The 20,721-nt window shown below is 57.6% G+C and overlaps 1 protein-coding gene across 5 annotated transcripts in view; it reads right to left on the reverse strand.

Annotated features, from left to right (window-relative positions):
* SPEG (striated muscle enriched protein kinase) overlaps positions 1–16,652 on the reverse strand; it is a gene marked incomplete at its 5' end in the record, with an annotated part of 55,368 nt that extends 38,716 nt beyond the window's left edge. For 2 of the 5 annotated variants that reach the window (XM_079710219.1, XM_079710218.1), the window contains 7 exons: positions 24–167; positions 1,999–3,299; positions 6,406–6,742; positions 6,825–6,914; positions 7,531–7,560; positions 8,486–8,528; positions 9,482–9,514. In XM_079710219.1, the coding sequence (XP_079566345.1) occupies positions 24–167; positions 1,999–3,299; positions 6,406–6,742; positions 6,825–6,914; positions 7,531–7,560; positions 8,486–8,528; positions 9,482–9,514 (1,978 nt within the window). Of the gene's footprint in view, positions 1–23; positions 168–1,998; positions 3,300–6,405; positions 6,743–6,824; positions 6,915–7,530; positions 7,566–8,485; positions 8,529–9,481; positions 9,515–16,273 lie in introns of those variants that run through there. The other 3 variants (XM_079710215.1, XM_079710216.1, XM_079710217.1) reach the window with 3 other exon arrangements.
* Between the last annotated feature and the right edge of the window lie 4,069 nt (positions 16,653–20,721).

The following is a 20,721-nucleotide window of genomic DNA, read 5'->3' on the forward strand; positions in this document are numbered from 1 at the left end:
CTGGCCCCAGGCCTAGAGCTCACCTTGAGGTGGGGGGTTGGCGGTGACAATACATTTGAGCAGCACATCCACCCCCGGGGCCACCACCGCATTCTGCAGGGGTATCTCAAAGGCTGGAGCCTCCAGGGGCTCCTCTCCAGCAGACACATAGGAGTCATCCGAAGACTCTGCCGGAGACATGGGTGACAGGGTAAGGGGACACGGCCCCTGTGGGGATGACTCAGGGGGGGGAGGGGGCAAACCCAGAGAGAGGGGCTTCTAGAAGGCAAGGGTTAGGGAGCGAAGGGTCTCTCTCTCCTGAATGTCCTGAGACTGGAAAGAAAGGAAGACAGAAGGGAGTTCTTAAACAGGACAGGGCGGCCTGGACTCTACAATGGTTTGGCTGCTCAATTTCAGCCACAGTTAGAGTGCTGGTTTCTGGAGGAAGACAGGGGCTGTGCTGTGTATGTCTTTACACAAATCAGGCATCAGGGATGGTAGATCAGGCCCTGTGTAAGGTGCTCTCAGGGGCACAAGACTTCACAAGCTTCCAAACAGACAGAAGACAAGCCAACAGCAAACCAAGACTTGAGCAATGATAGTGTCACAGGGCAACACGTGGTGAACTATCAAACTAGTGATGCCACTGGATTCAAAAGAGGGAGTGGCAGGTGCTTCCGGTGGCCACCTGAGAGGACTCATGAAGATCAGCTTAGATTGTGTTCATTCATCAAACAGTGACACTGCACTTACTGCTTACTCTGTACAGGTACCAGGGACACAACAGGAAATAAGATGCAGTCCCTGCTTACAGGAAGCTTGTACACACAAAGAGATCATAAAACTCCACTGCTGTGGCTCTCTTTGGGTATTTTCTAATTCTGACATTCTATAAGCTAGATAAAGCACAGCGTATGTAGCCAAAAGAACAGTGAGGATCCCAATTACTCTGTTTTCTAGCCACATAACCTTGGGCAAATTAGATAATCTCCGTGCCTCAGTTTTATCTGTAAGATGGAGCTGATAAATAACACCCAACATCTTGCAGAGCTGACGTACAGATTAAAATAAAGTAACATCCCTAAGTGCCCAGTTAACACAATGCCTGAGACATGGCTGTGGATATGCAACAATGTGGCTAGCAGGATCATGAACAGATTCCTAATCATCTCTAAAGATTCTGAGATAGTAATACTAAAATGAAAAATAACGTGATGAAAAAAAAAAAAAAAAAACCCAGAGGTGGTATAGGCACTGAAAGAGATACTGACAAGGCGTCCTAGGAGCAGGGGGTGGAGGTATCTGGCCTGAGAAAGCAGCTGAGGCGGGAGCGAGTCAAGGACAGCTTCCTCTGTCTCGCTCCAGGAGTGGCCCCAAGTTGATGTTCAGTTAGGCAGAGTTAGGGGCAGCAGGGGCATCCTGGCTACTGGCCACCATCCACGGGAAGACTGAGAGACAACACACAGTCAGCTCAGCCATGCAGGGACTCAAAGATGGGAGAGAGGAGGCTAGAAGGCAGGCTGGGTCAGATCTTAGTAGCTATGATGGGTCAGGAGATGGTGCCGGGATGGGAAGGTAAATATTGAGAACTGGCTGGCCCAAAGCTCACCTGTAATAGGGACATGACCAATTATTTATTGAGACGGGCTTGTCTCTTCCCCCACAGAGGGGTGGGGGGTGGAGGGGCTCCTTGGGTTTCCACAGTACCTCCCCCCACCATTAGGTCCACCGTTAAGGCCAGCAGGCCACTGGACTCAGGGGGCCTATAGCAAACATTGGGCACCAGGTGTCTACTCACACCTCGGCTCCGCCCAGCCTCCAACAAAACACTCGCACACTCTGCGTCACCAGCGGGCAGGTTATACACAAGGGGCCTTCACAATCCTTCACTCAAACTCGAACCTGGGGCCATGCCGTCCCTGGGAAACCGCACCCTTGCAGCTGCCTAGCAGCCTCGCTCTTCCCAGACACGCTCCCACCCAGGTCTCAGCACCTCTTCTACCCTCCCCGAGGCCTTACCGAGCTCAGGCGAGGTGGGCCGGGCCCGGCGACCTCTGCCCTGGCTGCGGGCCCCTCGGCGGTCCCAGGCCCCCCAAGGGCCGTCCTCCTCCGGCCCTCTGCGCAGCCTCTTCTCGGCCTCAGGCCCCGCCCTGCTCTTCTCCAAGGTCTGGGGCACAGCAGCGCCCTCCTGGCCCGGCGTGGCCCAGGGCAGGAAGCGCACGGCCTGTGGCGGGGGCTCCCGCTTCCGACCCGGGGGCGCTTTCGTCCTGGTCTCGGGGAGATCGGCGGCCGGGGACGGCACGGGGCTCCGGCACTCCTGGATGGCTCTGCCCCGGGTCAGCGGGAACTGGTCCCGGCGCCTAACCTCCTGCTGCGGGCCTTCCCCCGGCTCCGTCCTGCCCGCTGGCCCGCGGCTCCGGGGCCTCCCTGTCTCATCCCCGGGCTTCCCCGCGACACTGGGAGGGGGCGGCTGGGCGTCGGCGGGGCTCAAGGCCCGCGGGGTCTTGGGGGTGGAGGGCTGGGAGAAGAGCGGGGGCTCGCCGGGCTCTCGAGGGGACGGAGCGCGCTGCAACGTGGCGCGCAGGGACTTGTGCGAGCGCACCAGCTCCTCCCGCGACGCGGAGCGGCGGATGCGGCCCAGCTCCTGGGCGAAGCGCAGCTCGAGGTCAGAGGCCCGGCTGCGCTGCCGCGTGCGCTCGTCCAGGGAGGCCGCCTTCTGCCGGAACAGGCGTCGCTGCTCGGCCACGCTGCGCGCCGGCGCTTGCAGCTCCTCCTGCGACGCCCCGGGCGTGCCCCACGGCCCGCCGCCCTCGGACTTGGGCTGCTCTAGCGAGCGGGCCTTGCGCAGGGGCACCCAGGGCCGCAGGGGCGCCGGCGGTGAGTCGCTGCGCTCCAGGCTGCGCCGGCGCTCCTCGAAGAACTGCAGCTTGTCCAGGATGCGGGAGCCGGCGCGCACCAGCCTCGGCGAGCGGCCCAGCGCCGACTGGCGGCCCGAGGCCTCGCTCAAGGGCGTCTGGGGCCGGGACTCCGCTGTGCCCGCTAGCGAGGGCCCCGAGGACTTGGACTTTTTCCCTTGCTTCTCTTCGGCGGTGGCGTCCTCGGGCGGCACCGGCTCCCGGGTGCGCCGGTGGGGCGGTTGGGGGGGGGCTGGGGGCTGGGCTCCGGGTCCCGGTGGGGGCCGCTTGCCCACCCGAGGGGACGGTGGGCGCAGCAGCGCGGATTTGGAGGGAGGCGGGGGGGCCGGGCGACGGGGGGCTTCGCTGGCCGGCTGAGGCTGAAGGTCAGGCTCCTCCCTGTGCAATCCGCTCTGAGGGAGGCTGCTGCAGGACCAAGACGAAGAGGGGCAGAAGATTCAGGAGGCCTCCCCTCCTAGACCTTCAGGTCGTGACAGGAATCGGGCGGTGGGCATGCTGGGAAGGCTTGGGGGTGACATGGGCCAGCCCCTCCTCCTCCCCCCTCCAAGAGGAAGGCACAGCCAGAGCAGGTGCTGGGGAGAGGCTGGCAGCTCTGGCACCGGAAGATTGGGCTGGTGGCTGGGTCCAGGTACAGACTCAGTCCCAGGGGCTCTGGCCAGCCCCCTCCCCCCAGCCCCAGAAGCTGGGAAACAGCAGAAACAGAACTGAGTGGTGGGAGAGAAAAGAATGAGGCTTAGGACCCGAAGGATGAAGTGGTGAGGGAAGGCAGGAGGGCTGGATGGGGAGGGGCCCTCTCGGGAATGCAGCCTCCTACTCATTCCTGCCCCCAGCTGGCCCCCATAGCCCTGCCCATCCTCAGCAGGACATACCCCCTTCACCGTGCCCCTGGAAGAACAGGCATAAGCTTTCCAGGAGCAATGCCCTTATCCCTGAGATTGCCTAGCACCTCCTCAGACCTGAGCCCCTCAGCAGTGCTAACGGCAGGTGGCAGGCAGTTGGGGTCCCTGGGGTGGGAAACCCAGGTTCCTGTTCCCTTTGATAAATCTGCCCCCAGTACAGGGCTTTGACTTTGTCCTGTTCCTGGGAAAGTTACCTTGAGTACTTGGAAACCCCCCTAAGAAACACAGAAACTCCCCAGAGGGGTATGCTCCGAAATAACTCAGCTCCTGAATAACTACTGTGTGGCCCTGAACAGTGGGTGTGGGAGAAGAGGAGGAGGGAAGAAGCTGGTCGGCCCAGAGTGCCCCTCTCACCTTCAGAGCTTTGATGCCCAAGAGCTGGGCTTCAGTTTCCCCCATCTGGACTCTTAGGGGCACATCAAGTATAGAAATTAACAAGAAAAGGGATCTGAGATATTAGCATCATACCTAACACATAAGAGACAGCTTAATAAAAACTTATGGGGACTTCCCTGGTGGCGCAGTGGTTAAGAATCCACCTGCCAATGCAGGGGGCACGGGTTCGAGCCCTGGTCCGGGAAGATCCCAAATGCCTCTGAGCAACTAAGCCTGTGCGCCACAACTACTGAGCCTGTGCTCTAGAGCCTGCGAGTCACAACTACTGAAGCCCGCGCACCTAGAGCCCGTGCTCTGCAACAAGAGAAGCCACCGCAATGAGAAGCCTGCGCACCGCAATGAAGACTAGCCCCCACTCGCCGCCAACTAGAGAAAGCCCGCGCGCAGCAACGAAGACCCAACGCAGCCAAAAATAAATTTATAAAAAAAAAAAAAAAAAACTTATGAAGTGGCTCACTGAGTACTTATCATGTGTCAGGCATGTACTGAATGCTTAAAATGCATTGAGTCATTTAATCCTCACAAAAGTCCTTTGCGATAGGACTGTTATTATCTCCATTTACAGATGAAGAAACTGAGGCTTAAAGAGGTGAAGTGCCTTACTAAGGTGACACAGCTAGTAAATGGTTGGTGCTAGGTTGAAACCCAGGTAGTCTGGCTTCTGAGCCCTTGTTCCCTGCAAAATGGGATTTGGGGGGCACAGAAGGGAGGAGAAATAGTACGGTACTGGCCAAGAGCAGAAGTTCTAGGGATGCCCGAGTGTCAGGATGTTTTAAACTACCCGGGTCAGCCACCTACACTGCAGACCTCACCTCTGATGGGGGGCGGGGATGCAATCCAGAGTGCCCTAGGGAGCAGAACCTCAGCCAGCCACCTACAGGGAGGCAGGGTCTACTCTGGGGGAGGGACAACAAAGTCGCTGAGGAATGGCCTCTGGGAACTGGGTGAGGCATGGAGAGAAATTGGGGACAGCAGAGGAGGCCTGTTGCCGGCAGCTTCGAGCTCTAGGCCAGCCTCTGTACCACAGATATCACTAAGGAAATAGGTTCCTCCGAAGTTGCCATAGCAACGCCAGGCTCAGGCTGGGGCCTGGCAAAGAAAGGCGGGGAAGGAAAAGGCAAGTCCAGGGCACGGGAGTGCCCGGCTAACGCCAACCAGATAAAGCAAGGGCGCCTCCCCTGCGCCTGCCCGGGACCTCTCCCCTGCCTACCACTAGCAAGCTCAGCCACTCTCACAAAGGCCTCCCCGCACCAGGCCCCTTCTTTCTCCTCCATGATGGTACCTCCCCCACACACCCATACCCATCACGAATCAGGCCCCCCCCCGTCGGCTCCCCAAATGCCCCCTAATACCTCTCTCATCAGCCACTCCCCTCTTCTACCATAGCACTCCCTCCTGTATCTGCCAGCCTCAGATCTCCAAAAATGGCTCCAACGCCTCCAACACCCCTGCTCCTCACCGCCGCCTACCAGGACAACCTTCAACCCCACCCTTGGGCGTCTCCCGCGAGATCCTCACGTGCCGCCACCTCCATCACTCCAGCCCTCTGCCTCCACCCTAGGCCCCCGCCATCGCCATTCCTCCCTGCCCCAGCCCCCTGCCTTCCATGCACCTCACATCCCCCTGCTTTCCCAGGCCCCCGGCCCCAGCTACCCCCTGACCGCCTCGCTCGCTTCTGTCTCCTGGTTGTGTTCTCGCTCCCTCCTGCTCTCCCGGGAGCTGCCGTGCGGAAAGGTTCCGTTCCTCCCAGAAAAAGGCCCACATGGGAACAGGAATGTGCAGAGAGATGAAAAGGCAGCAGCTGCTGAGACAGCAGGCACGGAGGGGGCCCCTGGTGGGGGGGATCCTGGGGACAACTGGAGCCTGAATGGGCGAGGCAGGAGAGGGCCCCTGGGAGAGTGGAGATTTTGGAGGAGACGAGGAAGGCAGAGAGGGGTCCATGAGACCATGGAGATGGCACAGTGAGCCAGGACAGGTGGCAGCAGGAGGGTGTGGGTGGTGATGGCACAGGAGGAGGATGGAGCCGTGTGGGAAGACAGAGTGGGTAGCTGGGGCCAGGAGTGGAAGCAGTGGCGGGGGGGGGCGGGGGTGGAGAAGTGCACAGAGGGATGGATGGTGCAGGGGGTGGGGGGGTGGAGGCTGATGAGCAGTGAGGGGCAGTGCAGGACGGCATGGTAAGGTGGGACAGCGCGGGCCCAGGTGAGGCCATTACTTACACGTGGATCGAGAGCGCCCGTCCTCTGTACAGGCTGAATGCGCTGCCGTACAGGTCACTGGCCACCGAAAGGCTATCCTCTGACCCCCAGCTTGCGCCCACCAGATTAGCTCGAGACGCCCGTACCAGCGGCTCCACCCCCAGGTGCCGTGGCCCGGCCCCGGTTGCCTGTGCTTGCCTTGGGCTGCCCAGGTGGCGGTGGGTGCCACCCCTGCTGCCCGCTTCCTGTTCCAGGACCGTCTGCCCGCTGCCCCACCAGCTCACTTGCTCCTCTGAGGTGCCTGTCACGGAGGTCGGGGGTGTGTCCAGGGAGGTGCCCACCAGGGTGTCGGAGCCCTCTAGAGAAAGGAGCACAGTGAAGCGAGGCACCTCTTGTGGGAAGGCCGTCTGCCGGCTCTGTGAGCGCCCCAGAGAGCTCACCCGTTGGGGTGCTGAAGGCCCCGTCATCCCGAAGCTCCAGGCGCTGGGTCCCCTGCACGTCGCTGATGTCATCCTCGCCCGTCTCCGAGTCTGGAGCAGAAGGGGTCTGTGTGGGCAGGGCTCCCCTGCCTCTGACTCCAACTCTTCCCTCTGTCACCTCCTGCCTCCCCCACAGGAGGCTCCGTATCGCCACCAGCAGGGCTTCCAGCGTCTATCTCCTCCCCCCCCCCCCCCCCCGCTCCATTTCTCCCCACATCCCGCTGCCCATCCTGAGAGGCGCAGGGTAACCCCTCCCATGCCAGTCCCCTGGCTCCATCTCTGGGTCCCTGGCTCCTCACCCTTGCCTCCTTGGTGGTGCCCTCAAAGCTACCTACAGTCCCCCCTCCCGGCCACTTAATGGACTGCGGGGCTGCAGCCCCTCTCCCTCCTCCCCTGTCAGTGATAACTTAAGTTCCTGTGCAGCCCCCCAAAATAATAAGGTCCTAGGTTCCAAGGCTCTAAATTCTGGGTTCTGGCACCCCAGGAACAAAGGGGAGTCACCTCAGAGTCGTACTGCCAGGGCACTCGACCAACCGCAGGGCGAGCCTGTCCTCCACCCCAAACCAGCCGGAACACATCAGGGTGCAGCTGAGGCGGGGTGAGGAGAGGCCGGGGTCGGGCAGGGAGGTGGGGAAGTGGAGGGCTAGGGCAGGAGCCAGTTTCCTACCGTAACTTTGCTTTCTGCAGGAGCGGAAAACTTCGCTTCCATAGGAGCAGCAGGAGAGAGACATGGACAGACTGTTATCAGAGCGTTTGTGGGGTCGGGCGCGGTGGGCAGGCAGGACAGAGGGGCCATGAGGCTACCCAGTGCCCAGAGATGCCCTGTCGGGATGGGAGTGGGGGGAGGGAGACACCTGGGATGGGCAAAGCATCTCTCATTCACTGACTGCCTGCAGGCTCCATGGGGCCCCGCCCTGGGGAGCCCATGTGCTTTGGCAGATTCTTCAACTAACTACCCAAGCGATTTGGCATCCTTGGCACTTTCACTGGTGCTCCCACTGGCCACACACACACGTGGACACACATACACACACCTACTTGTGCTCGGCCCAGCCACAGACCCAGGCCCCCCATTAGGGGTCAGGCCCGCCCTCTATTACGGTATCTGCATTGTGCATCTGCACTGTGACCTCTCCTTTCAAACGAACCTCCCCATCTGTTCTGCATCATGATGTGACAGGCACCCTCTTCCCGATCTCTCTCTTCTACTGCTGAATGGTCCTCAGAAATGTGGTCAGGCTAGGAGCAAAGTTTCCTGGGCACATTTTTTAACTTCCCCAAATTCTATCAGGTTCTGTGCCTCAGTTTCTCCCCGGGTGCCATGACAAGCAGGAGCCGTGTACTGGTTATAGGAGCATGGCACTGAACTCATCCCCACAGGGCCCACAGCTGGAGAACAGTAAGCCCAGGCCCATGATGGGGTGTGCCAGCTAACCCCTCACCCCCACTGCTAGGTCCTCTCTCAGCTGCAAGGGGCCTTCTTGGGTGGGTGGGTGAGTGTGGGCATGTGGGGGGTCCCGCATCTCATGGGCCATCTTCAAGGCCTGGGTGCCTCATGAAGGGACATGAACCAAGAGGAGGAGTGCTCATGGGGTACAGCAGGCAGCTCATGGTCCACGCACCATGGGTGAGTCGGCCAAAGGCCCGGCGGGAGTGGCCGGTTTTCTGAAAGAGAAAAGTCAGAATGAGTTGTTGAGGGGAAGGCTTTCTCCTGACCTCCCTATACCTCTCGTCCAAAGCTCTGTATCAAACAGAAGGTCATTCCAGGGGCCAGTGTGGGTGGGGGAAGTGGAAGAGACCCCGGGCAGCTAGCTTCCCCTGTATGGAATGTCTCCACTCTTCCTTGCCTGTCAGCCCTCCCAGCTGGAGCGCCAGCGTGCCTCTGGGGAGGAGCGGGGAGGGAGGAGACAGGACTAAGGGCCAAAGGCTGGACAGAGGACTGGGGACCTGAGCGACACCCCCCAGAGACAGAGGCTGACTGATGTGAAGGTAGAGACTTGGGGGGGGGGGACATGCTTGGATGACTGGGAGATGGAGGGACCAGGACACAGATTCCTGCTGGGAATCCCAGACAGACATCTGGGATAGGTGTCAAGAGGGCAGGGAGGGTGATTAAGGGGCAGAGGGCAAGATCCCCCAAAGGGCCGGAGCCTCACGAAAGCAGGAAGGAGGCCCGGGTCCGCGGAGGACGGGGCAGGGCTTGGGGAATGCACTGAGCTCAGCGCAGATCCCTGCGCGGTGCTTTCAGGAGCACCGGAAGATGGAAGGCTCCGGAGTGGGGGGCTGGGGAGAGCCAGGCGGGGGCCAGGGGTTGGACAGAGACTAGAGGTGGCACAGAAGCCCGTGGGCGCTCCACGCCGAGGGCTGCTGCGGGGGCCTCCCCGGTGGTCGCGGGGATCGCGGGCGCTGGAGGAGTCTGCGCTTGGGCGAGGGAAGGGGCCTGACGCAGTCTCGGGAGCCCCCCGGAGCGCGCCCGGCCCGCAGCCTCGGGTACCGGGGTTGGGCAGGCGCGGCTCCGGCGCCCCCTCCCCGGGCCCGGCCGCGGCGACCCGCCCTCCCTCCGGGGCGCCCAGCCCTTCCTGCCCCCTCCCTGCGCCGCCCGCCCCCAGAGCCCTCACCTGGAAACGCTTCTTCACCCACAGCTTCTTCATGGCGGGGGAGGGGGCCGGGCCGGCGGCCGGGCGAGGAGGGGACGGGCGGGGGCGGGGCGGAGTCGGAGGCGGGGCCGGGGGCGAGGCGGGGAGCGGGCGGGGGCCGGCGCCGGTGGCGGAAGGAGCCTCGGGGCCGCGGGAGCCCAGGCGGGAGCCCAGGCGGGGGGATGGCGGCAGCGGCGGCGGCGGCGGCGGCGGCGGCCGGAGCCGGCCCTTCCCCCGCCAGCCCGCACTCCCCCCACCGGACGCCCCTTCCCTCGCCTGCTCCCCTGCGTCCCCTGGGGCGACGATCACCTGCCTCGCGGCCCCCCCGCCCCGCATCGACACTTGGGGAAACTGAGGCACAGAAAGGGGTGCAGTGGTCCCTAGGAGAGTTCGGGCCACTCTCTCATTGGCTGCCCAACGCGGCGTCCACGCCACCCCCACCCGCCTCCCGCGGGGCTGCTCCGGAAGGTCAGCCGCATCTCCACTGGCTCACTCCACAAACATGCGCACGCGTCCGCCTTTCTAGGCAGTACCCAACACGCCGCAGGGCAGTGGCGCCGGGCGGGGGCGCTCAGATCATACACAGGGCAAGGATTCTCGTAGTGACATGTACCCAGAATGCGAATCCCCCCAGGCTGTTTAGGAAAGCCAGAGAGGGCCCTCGAGTTCCGTGATGATAGGTACTTTGTGCATCTTGGCGCGCGCGCGCGCGAGCACACACACACACACACACACACACACACACACACACACACACACCAGCTAAGGTGCCCAGAGATGCTCCTATTATTCACACATATAACCCACCTTCTCATTCACAGGTGAGCACTCTCACCAAATTTTCTTTGTCTGCCTCTCATTTGGTACCATGCATATTTTGCCTACACAAAACTACCCGCCCCAACAATCATTATAACTAAGTTTCTTAAGCATTTATTAAATGCCAGGCACTTTATAAACGTTACCTTATTGCCAACAACACGGTGAGCTTGAAACCCTTATGAACATGTAACTGACTCCATTTAATTGATAAGTGACTAAGGCTCAGAGAAGTCCTATCACTTAGCCAAAGCCACACAGCTTCTGTGCCTCCATGTGTCCCCAGATCCAAATTCCCACCCCAGCCTGCACAAGTAGTGCCAATCTGGTTTCTGAGATGTGACTACTAAGTCATTAACATTAATGCTGACAGCATGCTTAGTATGTACCGAGCGATGTCCTAGGCACTTGATATAAATAAACTCATTTAATCTGTGCACAGAGGCACAGAGAAGTTACTTGCCCAAGGTCACAGAGCCGGTAACTGGGAGACCAGGACTCTAACCCAGGCACTGTGACTGAGTTACTGACCACTGTCCCATAAAGCCTCATGCGCTGATTGGTCAGTGGGACGCCTAACTTTTTTTCTTTAAAGCATGGGTCCAAAATAAATACAGAGCCAACTGATGAGTTTTGTTCAGCCTGCCCAATATTTTGCATGGCAAACATGCTCAAATTCAGCTGCTGACAACAGCAGCTCGCTCCTTTACAGTTCCTACTTGGCTCCTGAAGTTATTTGAGTTTGTGGCCCTTTAAAGTTTTAGGTCATGACTTGTACAATCTCAGTGCCTACAGGTGGTCCTGTTTCCCAGACCCCCAGAAGCAGAGGTTGTGCCTACAGACACACACACAGGGCGTGCAATGAGAGGGTACATGTGCATGTCCACATCAGTTCCAACCAGAGGACCCTGGACTCACACAGGCGCTTTCCCTGCCCACCCCCAAACACACCCACACACAGATGGGGGAGCTGAGTGAGGAGAGGGGGTAACTTGAGCCCCTGTTGCCCAGGAGAATCCGAGGGGCTGGCACATTCCGTAGCAAAAATAACCAATGGGCAGCAGGCGTGAGTGACGGGACAGCTGGGCCGAGGAGAGGCCCATGAGATTCTGGGTTCCTGCTCTGGGCCTGCACTGCTCACCCACATAGGCCAGCCTGGGGCATGCTCTCAGAGCCCCAGCTGGCCCCAGAATGTCCCATTTCCCTCCAAGGCTGGGCAGCCTGGGCTCCCCCGCCATTTCCCCAAACCAGACTTCCAACTTCTGCCCCGCCAGCATTTCTCCTTAACCAGAGAAAACCCGTCATCATGCTGTGCCTCATCTCTCACACAGACCCTCCTCTGAGCCGGACCCCCACTCCCCTCTCTCTCCTGCCTTGCTTCAGTCTTCTCCCTTCCTTCCTCCTGCTTACCCAGCTCTGTATTTCTGACATACTATATCATTGTCACATATTTATTATGTTTATTGCATATAAGCTGTGTCCCCTCCCTAGAATGTCATCTCTAGGAGGACAGGAATTTTGGTCTTCCCCCTCCCGCCCCCCCACTTATAAATCTCAAGCACCTAGCACAGTGACTGGCACACGGTGGGCACTCAATACACATGGGAAGGGGCGACAGAGCTGCCGGTGGAGAGGATGGGGATGGGGGGATGGGGACTGTAAAGTTTCCCCGAGCAGCTCATTCTCCAGCCTTCCTCTTCTGTTCTGACGCAGACCCCTTTCCAGAAACTGGAGAAGTGACAATCTTGCTTTCCACTCAGGATCTTCCTGGGAGGGCCTGCCTTAGCTTCAGGAAAGTTCTCCTGCACGGGCTTTGGCTGACTTCATGGGCTCTCTGTTCTTCCCTTTCTTCCCTCCCAGGACTCCTCACTGCTCCCTCTCTGGCCCCTCCTCCTCTCCCTAATTAAGGCTTGGCATGAATGAAGGAGGCCACTCTAAATACCCATTCCCAACTCCATACTAGTTTCCTCCTGGCTTTTCATCCGGACATTCCACATTGTAGGTGAAAAAGATGATACTGCACAATCTACCCGCATGCAGTTCCTGGTGTATCCCCCACCTTTCCCTTGCTAATTGGCCTTCTCTCCTTCTCTCTAATCTCTCCTCTCCATGCCTTCAAGTCCCCTGCGTGGTTCACTACCATCTGTTGACCTTTGGCCCTTCTGATTGGCACCAGGGTCTCCCAGGCCCGGGCTATGAGACTTCCAGCCGCCAGACATGGAGAGCATTGCCAGCTTGCGCCTTCCCTTGGCTGTGCTCTCTCCTCCTTATCCCCCATCCTTCAGTGCAGGCCTCCCGCTCCGGTCACACATGCCCCAAGCTTTAATGATGGCGCTTGCTCTGGTTACTTGATTGGCACATGGCTCCTCGGCCCATGCAAGTGGAAGCCTGATGTTTTGAGAGAGAAGCATGCCAGCCTATCTTGGAGACTGAGGCAGAAGACGGCTTTGGGGATATTGACAGAAGGATGGTCAGGATGACAGATCCCTGCCTCAGTCTTCCCACACTTCTCTTTCTGAGGACAGGCACTGTGGACCTAGACCCAGAGACCCAGCTTTCAGATCTGGTCCTGCCACCTCACTAGCCATGTGACCTGGGGTAAATTCCCTCTTTGGACCCCAGTTTTCTTATACATATAACGGTCATAACAGTAACCTGGGGCTTAGAAGTTTAAATACCAAAATGAGACAGGGTGCTTTACACATGTGACATATTCTGCAAGTATCCTGCATCTCTGCCATCTTCACTATTTCTGGTCTTTCCTCATTTCTGCACCCCAAATCCCACCCTCCTGTTTTCCATCCTCCAAACTCTCCTGCCTGCAGCCTTCTTGTCTCCTCAAGGCCCCAGCCTCCCCAAGCCAATATCCCTCTATCCCTGAGCTAACATCTCAGGCTTCAGGAGTGCCAGGAACCTTAGCATCATCCCGTCTTGCCGAGCCAGACAGCAATCCCAGCCAGGATACTGCCTTCTTCCGTCCGTAGCCAGGTCCTGGCTGGACTTCCTCGAGAACCCTGAAGTCCTCCTGCTGTTGATCCCAACCAAGAAAGTTTTCCATAAGTAAGTCTGAGCAATGCTGAGCTGCCTGCCCAACTGACCTTGACCAGGACCTGTCACTAGGCAGGGACTGGTGGAGGGCGGGCAATAGGAAGAAGAGGAAGACAGACTCACCCAGTCAGTCCCCCAACATCACCAAAGCAAAGCCCCTCCCTTGCCAATCATGTTGGAGGGGCATAGTAGTTAAGCACGTGGTTCTTTGCAGTGGGACAGACCCAGGCTTCCATCCCTGCCTTGCCACCTCCTATCAGTACAACCAAGATGCTTCATTTAATCCCTCTGGGCCTCAGTTTCCCTAGGGTTGCTGTGGGACTTAAATGATATATCAAAGGATATAACAGCATATTGCCTACCACACAGAAGCATAGTAGCTATTTGTATTATTACAAATTATCAATACTGCTAAGAATTATTACCAATTAATCATAATTATAAACCTGCTCTTGGGGCAAAGATTTTACCAGCATGAAAAAGTTCTCAAATGTGACTTGCTGCAGCCCAACCCTCTTCTTGTTTTAACATGACTGGCAAAAGGCCCCCAGTCCAGTCCCCCAGCACCCAGGGTCTTTTCCACACCCCAGCCTTTCAAACATGCTGTTCTGCCAGAGCAGCCTGGAGACCATCCTCCCGGCCTCTGGCTAGGTATGCCCAGCCAGGGCTCAGCTCTGCCGACCATGCCACCCGGATTACAGAGGGTCTGGGGAGCTCTAGCATGATGTCACTCTCCCCGCTTTGGGGGACGAGGACAGGCTAGGAGCCTCTCATCTTCAGAAAGGCCAGGGCTGGGCTACTACTCTCCATACAATGGACAGCTCCCCCTCCCTTTTCTCTCTCCTCCCTCCGGAAGTTAAGAGGTAAAATGCCCCCAGAGCCCAAGCCAAAAGGACTGGGTTCTGAGTTCTGGGATGGACATAACTAGCTGTTTGTCTTTCAGCTAGTTAGCTAGTGATGGCCTCTCCCTCTGCTCTGGACCACAGTGTCCTCGCCTGTAAAAGGCAGCCTTTGCACCTGCGGTTCTCTGTGGTCCTTTCTGACTCTAAACAAACATTATGACACCAAGCTCCTTCTCAGCACTTCCTCTCTCTGCCCAATATGTCTCTCTTCCAAGTTGTATTCTCATCAATCTGTCTATTGTGCCTTTATTTATGTTCTGTTTTCAGCCCCCTTTGCCCCTGAGGGCATCAGAGCAAAGACGCCCAAGGAGTCCAATCCTTCCCCAGCTCAGAGCTCTGACAGGATGGGCCCCAGCCCCTGACCCCAGAAGGGTGCAAGGAAAGCCTTTACCTGGCCAGTGCGAAGGCAGCCAAGAGAAGCCAGCCTTGGCCCTCTGTGTCATTGAAGAGGAAGGTGGGCAGGGCGGGGCTAGGGAGACAGTGGAGATGCTGACAGAGGGAGGCTGAGCCCCTGCTCCAGCTCCTGACACAGCTGCACTCTGCGGCCTTCTTCTTCCTCCAGCTGCTGAGTTCCTTCAGGATGCTAGAGCCCCCAAGTCCCACTGTAACCTGGGTGGCGTGGTATGTCTCCCCCTCAGCCCCCAAGGATGTACCCTATATGACACTACCCAGCTGGAGTGAGAATTCCCTCTTGAAATTATCCAGGACAGACTCAGTGACCCCAAGCTCTTTGCCGTCTCCTCCAGCTGCAGCCTACTTCCTCAGAATTCTATTTCCTTCTTTTTTTTTTTTTTTTTTTTTTTTTGCGGTACGCGGGCCTCTCACTGTTGTGGCCTCTCCCGTTGCGGAGCACAGGCTCCGGACGTGCAGGCTCAGCGGCCACGGCTCACGGGCCCAGCCGCTCCGCGGCATGTGGGATCTTCCCGGACCGGGGCATGAACCCGTGTCCCCTGCATCAGCAGGTGGACTCTCAACCACTGCGCCACCAGGGAAGCCCAGCATTCTATTTCTTAAGACTCAGTCTGCTGAGGCTATGTCTTCAGCCTAGAGAAGAACTGGCTTGGGGCTGAGGAAGTCAAAAAGGAAGCCCAAACACTGACCCAAGGAGATTCCGCCCTGGCCTGCAGCCACATCAGCCCCAGCAGGACCCTGAGCACCAGGCCCAGTCTCGTACCCCTGCCCTTCTGCCTTGGAATGCGGGGATCGTCCACCCCTTCACACACACAGGCAGGGGCCCCAACACCGGCCTAAGCACCCCCCTTCCATGCCCTCTGAACTTCAGACAGACATGGGCCATGCACTTTCTATACCAACTCCACAAACCCCTCAACTGCTGGTACCGCCAGACCCCCGCACAGCCCGTACGTGCACACGCACATGCACACGGGCGTGCTTGCACGTGGATGTGCAAGCACTCACCTCCATACCTGCCTAGGAGCCCCCAGCCCTAGCTCCACTCCCTGATGCTCTGCGCCCTGTTCGTACTTGTCCACCCACTGGCCTCCTCCAACCGGCCTGGTGCTGACCACACCAGCCTGCCCTAGCAATGGACTGTGAGGGGTTCTGACCCACCCCCTCAACATCGCAGCAGACCAGGGGACCTGGCCTCATCCTTCAGACATGTGCGCACCTGTAAGAGGCTGATTAGGAGTCTCCAGTCTAAATTATCAGAGCCGATGAAAACAATTTCCCCAGGAAGCCTCCCTCTACAGGGAAACTAGGAGGGTTCCCACTATGGAATTCCCAGAAACACCTGGGTGGGGCTCAGGCTTTGCTTACCAAATGCTGACCCTTAACCTCTGACCTTCTGTGGGGAGCCTCTCTACCTTGACACCCCTTTCCCTGCACGTCCCTCTTGATGGGCACTCCTGGGTCAGCACAGCTGAGAAGCCAGAAATGCGGGAAGAAGGCTGGATGAACAGGTACCTCCCCGGTGTGGCCCAGGTAACCCTCCTCTACCTGTGGGCGGCCCTCCCTGCCAGGCTTGGCCCCACCTCCCCATTACCTCCGACCTGCAGCACTGTGAGAACAGCCTCGCAGGAGGCCTGGCCCCGCTGGTTCTGCGCCCTGCAGCTGTACACGCCGGCATCCCGCGCCCCGCAGCTCCGCAGCCACAGGCAGCTGGGCTCAGGGGCCGGCGCGGGCAGGAGCTGCCCATCCCGGAACCAGCTGAGGCTGGGCTGGGGCGTCCCGCTCACCACCACCCGGAGCTGCACGTCGCTGCCCGCAGACACCGCCACGTCCTTCAGGGGCCGCAGGAAGACGGGAGCCCCGGCCCCCGCCCCTCCGCCGGCCCCCACTTTGGCCCTCTTCGGAGGCACCCCGGGGCTGGGGGGTGCCCTCGTGCCCGCGTCCTCGCCTCGCGTGCCCCGGGCTTTCTGCATGGTCTCTGCGAGTTGGGCTGGGGGGACGCTGGAACCGGATGGCCACTGGGCCACCCGGGGGATGTTGCCCTGGGAGATGAGTCCTGGGGGACCGGCGCCCTGCCTTCCTGCTGCCCGCCCGCCTTCGGCCTGTGTTACCCAGAAGGTCACCAGGGCGGCCGCGGTTGCGCCTCGGGGGCTATTTTTAGGCCCCCCGGCTCGGGTTGCCGAGGGAGCTGTGGAGGGAGGGAGCAGCAGAGGAGGGGATTTGGACCCCAGTCTGCTCCTTCTCCCCCTCTAGGAGCTCCCATCGCCCCCCTTGGCTTAACGGGGTCCCCGAGGACGTGCTCCAAGCCCCCTCCCCCGTGGCGTGCCCCACCCCCCCCAGCCACCCACTCACGGAGTCGGGTTACCCTTGGGCTCAATCCCATTTCCCTTCCTCCCTCCTCTCAGGCCCCTGATTCCCAGCCCCACGCGGCTGGGGGAGAGGGAGAGGGGGTCCTGGGTGAGACCTCTGAGAGGCAGATGGGCAGGCAGGCCCAAGTGGAGGTGAGCAGACCCTGGGGAAGAGGGACCAGTGGCCTCCCCCAGCCTCCAGGACAGCCGTGGTGAACAGTAAGCCATGGAGCAGGGAGTCAGGTGGACTGGCTCCCTGCCCTTACTTACTGGGTGACATCAAACCTCTCTCAACCTCCAAGTCCTCATTTGTAAAAAATGAGTTGTTGTATAGAGTTGCAACAGGCAGAGAAGAGTGGGAAGGATGTTCCAGGCAGAGGGAACCGCGTGACCAAAATCAGAGCATGATGAAAGTAGATGACGTGTGCTAAGGATCAGAGGACTTCGGGGACATCCCTGGCGGTCCAGTGGTTAGGACTCAGCGGTTTCATTTCCGAGGGCACGGGGTTCGAACCCTAGTTGGGGGACTAAGATCCCGCAAGCCCCACGGCGAAGCCGAAAAAAGAATCAGAGGAGTTTGGAGGGTTTGAACCGCAGTGGGGTGAGGTGAGTGGAGGTGAGAGGAGGGGCCTGACAAGAGAACCTTTGCTTGCTAAGGTCTCTATCCTGATGGCTGATGGGGGCCACTACAGGGCGTTAAACAGTAGGATAATGTGGTCAGAGCTGTGCTTTAGAAGGATCCCTCTAGCAGCCACAGTGTGGAGGGTGGATTCAAGATGGGAGATGTGGAAGGCAGTTAGACCCATGGTTCTCAAAATATGGCCTCTGTTAAAAATACAGATTTCCAGGCTCCACTCCCAGAGGTGCAGGTTCAATATGGGGCGCAGGGAGGGCTCAGGAATTGGTACATCAGTAGCCCAGTGACTCTGATGCATCTAAGAGTTGTACCTTGAGAAACATCAAGATAGGACATTACTGCTTTTAAAAGTCTAAGCGAGACTTTTGTGATGAGACCGTCTGTATGTTGACTCTGGTGGTAGTCATGTGAATCTACACATGCAATAAAATTGCACAGAACTAAATGCACGTGCATGCACGCACACACACACACACACACACACACACACACACTGAGTGCACAAACTGGTAAAACCTGAAGAAGGTGGGCTATATCAATGGCAATTTCCTGGTTGTGATATTGTACTATAGATGTTACCATTGGGGGAAAACAGGTGAATGATATACAGGATCTCTCTGTATTGGGTTTTTAAAAAAATATTTATTATTTTTTTTATTTGGCTGTGCCAGGCCTGAGTTGCAGCTTGCGGGATCTTCGTTGCAGCATGTGGGATCTTTTAGTTGTAGCATACGAGCTCTTTGTTGCGTCATGTGGGATCTAGTTCCCTGACCAGGGATCGAACCTGGGCCCCCTGCATTGGGAGCATGGAGCCTTAATCACTGGGCCACCAGGGAAGTCCCTCTGTATTGTTTCTAGTTCACTTAACTGCATGTGAATCTACAATTATCACAAAATAAAAAGTTTAAAAAGATGTTTAGGTGAGAGACCCAGGCCTGACCTTGAGCCCTGAGACATGAAGCCTGGGAAAGGCAGGGGGGAGCCAAAAGAGGAGCCAGGAGTCATTAGATGGAGAAAGGTACTCTTAGACACCCCCCATGCCCCCCACCCCGTCATTCTGGGAGGCCCAAGTCAAAGTGTGCTTGTGTCTGTGTGTGCATGGAGAGGGCAGGGAAGAAACAATTTAAACACTGAATTATGCCTACAGGGACCAAGAGCCTTGAGGAATAAAATCTTTGGTTTTAGTTTACATACATTAAAGCTTACTCTTTGTAATGTGCAGTTCTCCTGGTTTTGACATATGCAAACAACTGTGCATCTGCTACCCCAGGACCATACAGGACAGTCTCATCACCCTAAAGATTGGCTGAAGCATCCCCTTTGTAATCAACCTAGCCCCCTCCACCAACCCAGGCAACCACTGATGCTGAATTGAATTCTTAAATGTAAGTTGAATTCTAAAAAGTAAAAATGTGGGGGAAGACATTGTAAGCAGATGGAACACCAAGACCAAAGGATTCAAGACTGTTTTTAAAAACCAATAATCCAAAACTTCCTGCCACTGTGCCTCAGAAATTTGCATGGAAAACAGTAGGTGGTCTGCAAATAAATGTTGGCTGGTTGGCTGGTTGGTTGAATAAATGAACTGTATGGTCTTGATCAAGTCACCTAACATCTCTAAGCCTCAGCTTCCTCATCTATAAGTTGGGGGTAGCCCAACTCAGGGTTTACTCATTCATTCAACAAACATTTTTGAGTTTCTACTGTGTGCCTGGCACTGTGCTAGCCACTAGAGAAATAGCAGCAAACAAAACAGACGAGGGGGCTTCCCTGGTGGCGCAGTGGTTGAGAGTCCACCTGCTGATGCAGGGGACACGGGTTTGTGCCCCGGTCCGGGAGGATCCCACATGCCGTGGAGCGGCTGGGCCCGTGAGCCGTGGCCGCTGAGCCTGCGCGTCCAGAGCCTGTGCTCCGCAACGGGAGAGGCCACAACAGTGAGAGGCCCGCGTACCGCAAAACAAACAAACAAACACAAAAAAAAACAGACGAGGGTTCCTGCCCCTATGTTGCTTATATTCGAGGAAGGAGACAACTATAAAGAAATAAAGAAATGATAGCGATCATTAGAAGAAGATGAGTATTGTGGGAAAATGGAGAAGGATAAGGGAGATGGGAGTGTAGTGGGGGACTTGCACTTTCAAACAGGGTGATGATGGGAATTGACCTCGCTAGGAGCAGTTGAGCCAATCTTGAAGGGGTAGGGAGGCAAACGGGGTAGAAGTCTGGGCAGGACTGCTTCAGACAGAGGTGGGATATGCCCTGTGGGCTCCAGAAGAGCCAGGAGGCCAGCGGGGCTGGAGGGAGTGAGGGGGGAGACTGGAGGGACAAGAGGTCGGACAAGCAGCAGGGGCCAGATAACCTAGAATCTTGTAGGCCATGGCTTTTTTTTTTTTTTAATAAATTTATTTATTTATTTATTTATTTATGGCTGCATTGGGCCTTCGTTGCTGCACGTGGGCTTTCTTATTAGTTGCAATGAGCAGGGGCTACTCTTCCTTGCGGTGCGCAGGCCTCTCATTAAGGTGGCTTCTCTTGGCGCGCGGGCTTCAGTAGTTGTGCCTCGCAGGCTCAGTAGTTGTGGCTCGCGGGCTCTAGAGCACAGGCTCAGTAGTTGTGGCTCACGGCTTAGTTGCTCCGCGGCATGTGGGATCTTCCCGGACCAGGGCTCGAACCCGTGTCCCCTGCATTGGCAGGCGGGGTCTTAACCACTGCGCCACCAGGGAAGCCTGGCCATGGCTTTTTTATTCCTAGTGAAAACAGAAGTCATCTCAGAGGATTTTGTGAGCCAAGGAATTACATGATCTGACGTAGGTTGTTGTGATGGCTTTAAATTAGTATATTAAATATTAAAATGAATATTAACTATTTAAAAGGGCCTGGCACAGAGCCCGGAACATGGCTTGTGCATCTTCTGTTTAAATGTCCATAATGGGGGCATTCATTGAGGTGTGGGCAGGACTGTGTGGGCCTGGGTAGGGAGGGTACAGGCCCTTGCAAGTCACGGACGCCCTCTCCTGGAGGAGCCTGCACTAGCTGTGACACTGGAAGCCCTCAGGC

This window comes from Hyperoodon ampullatus (genome assembly GCF_949752795.1).
Source record: "Hyperoodon ampullatus genome assembly, chromosome: 8".
In the NCBI taxonomy this organism is placed as follows: Eukaryota; Metazoa; Chordata; class Mammalia; order Artiodactyla; family Ziphiidae; genus Hyperoodon; species Hyperoodon ampullatus.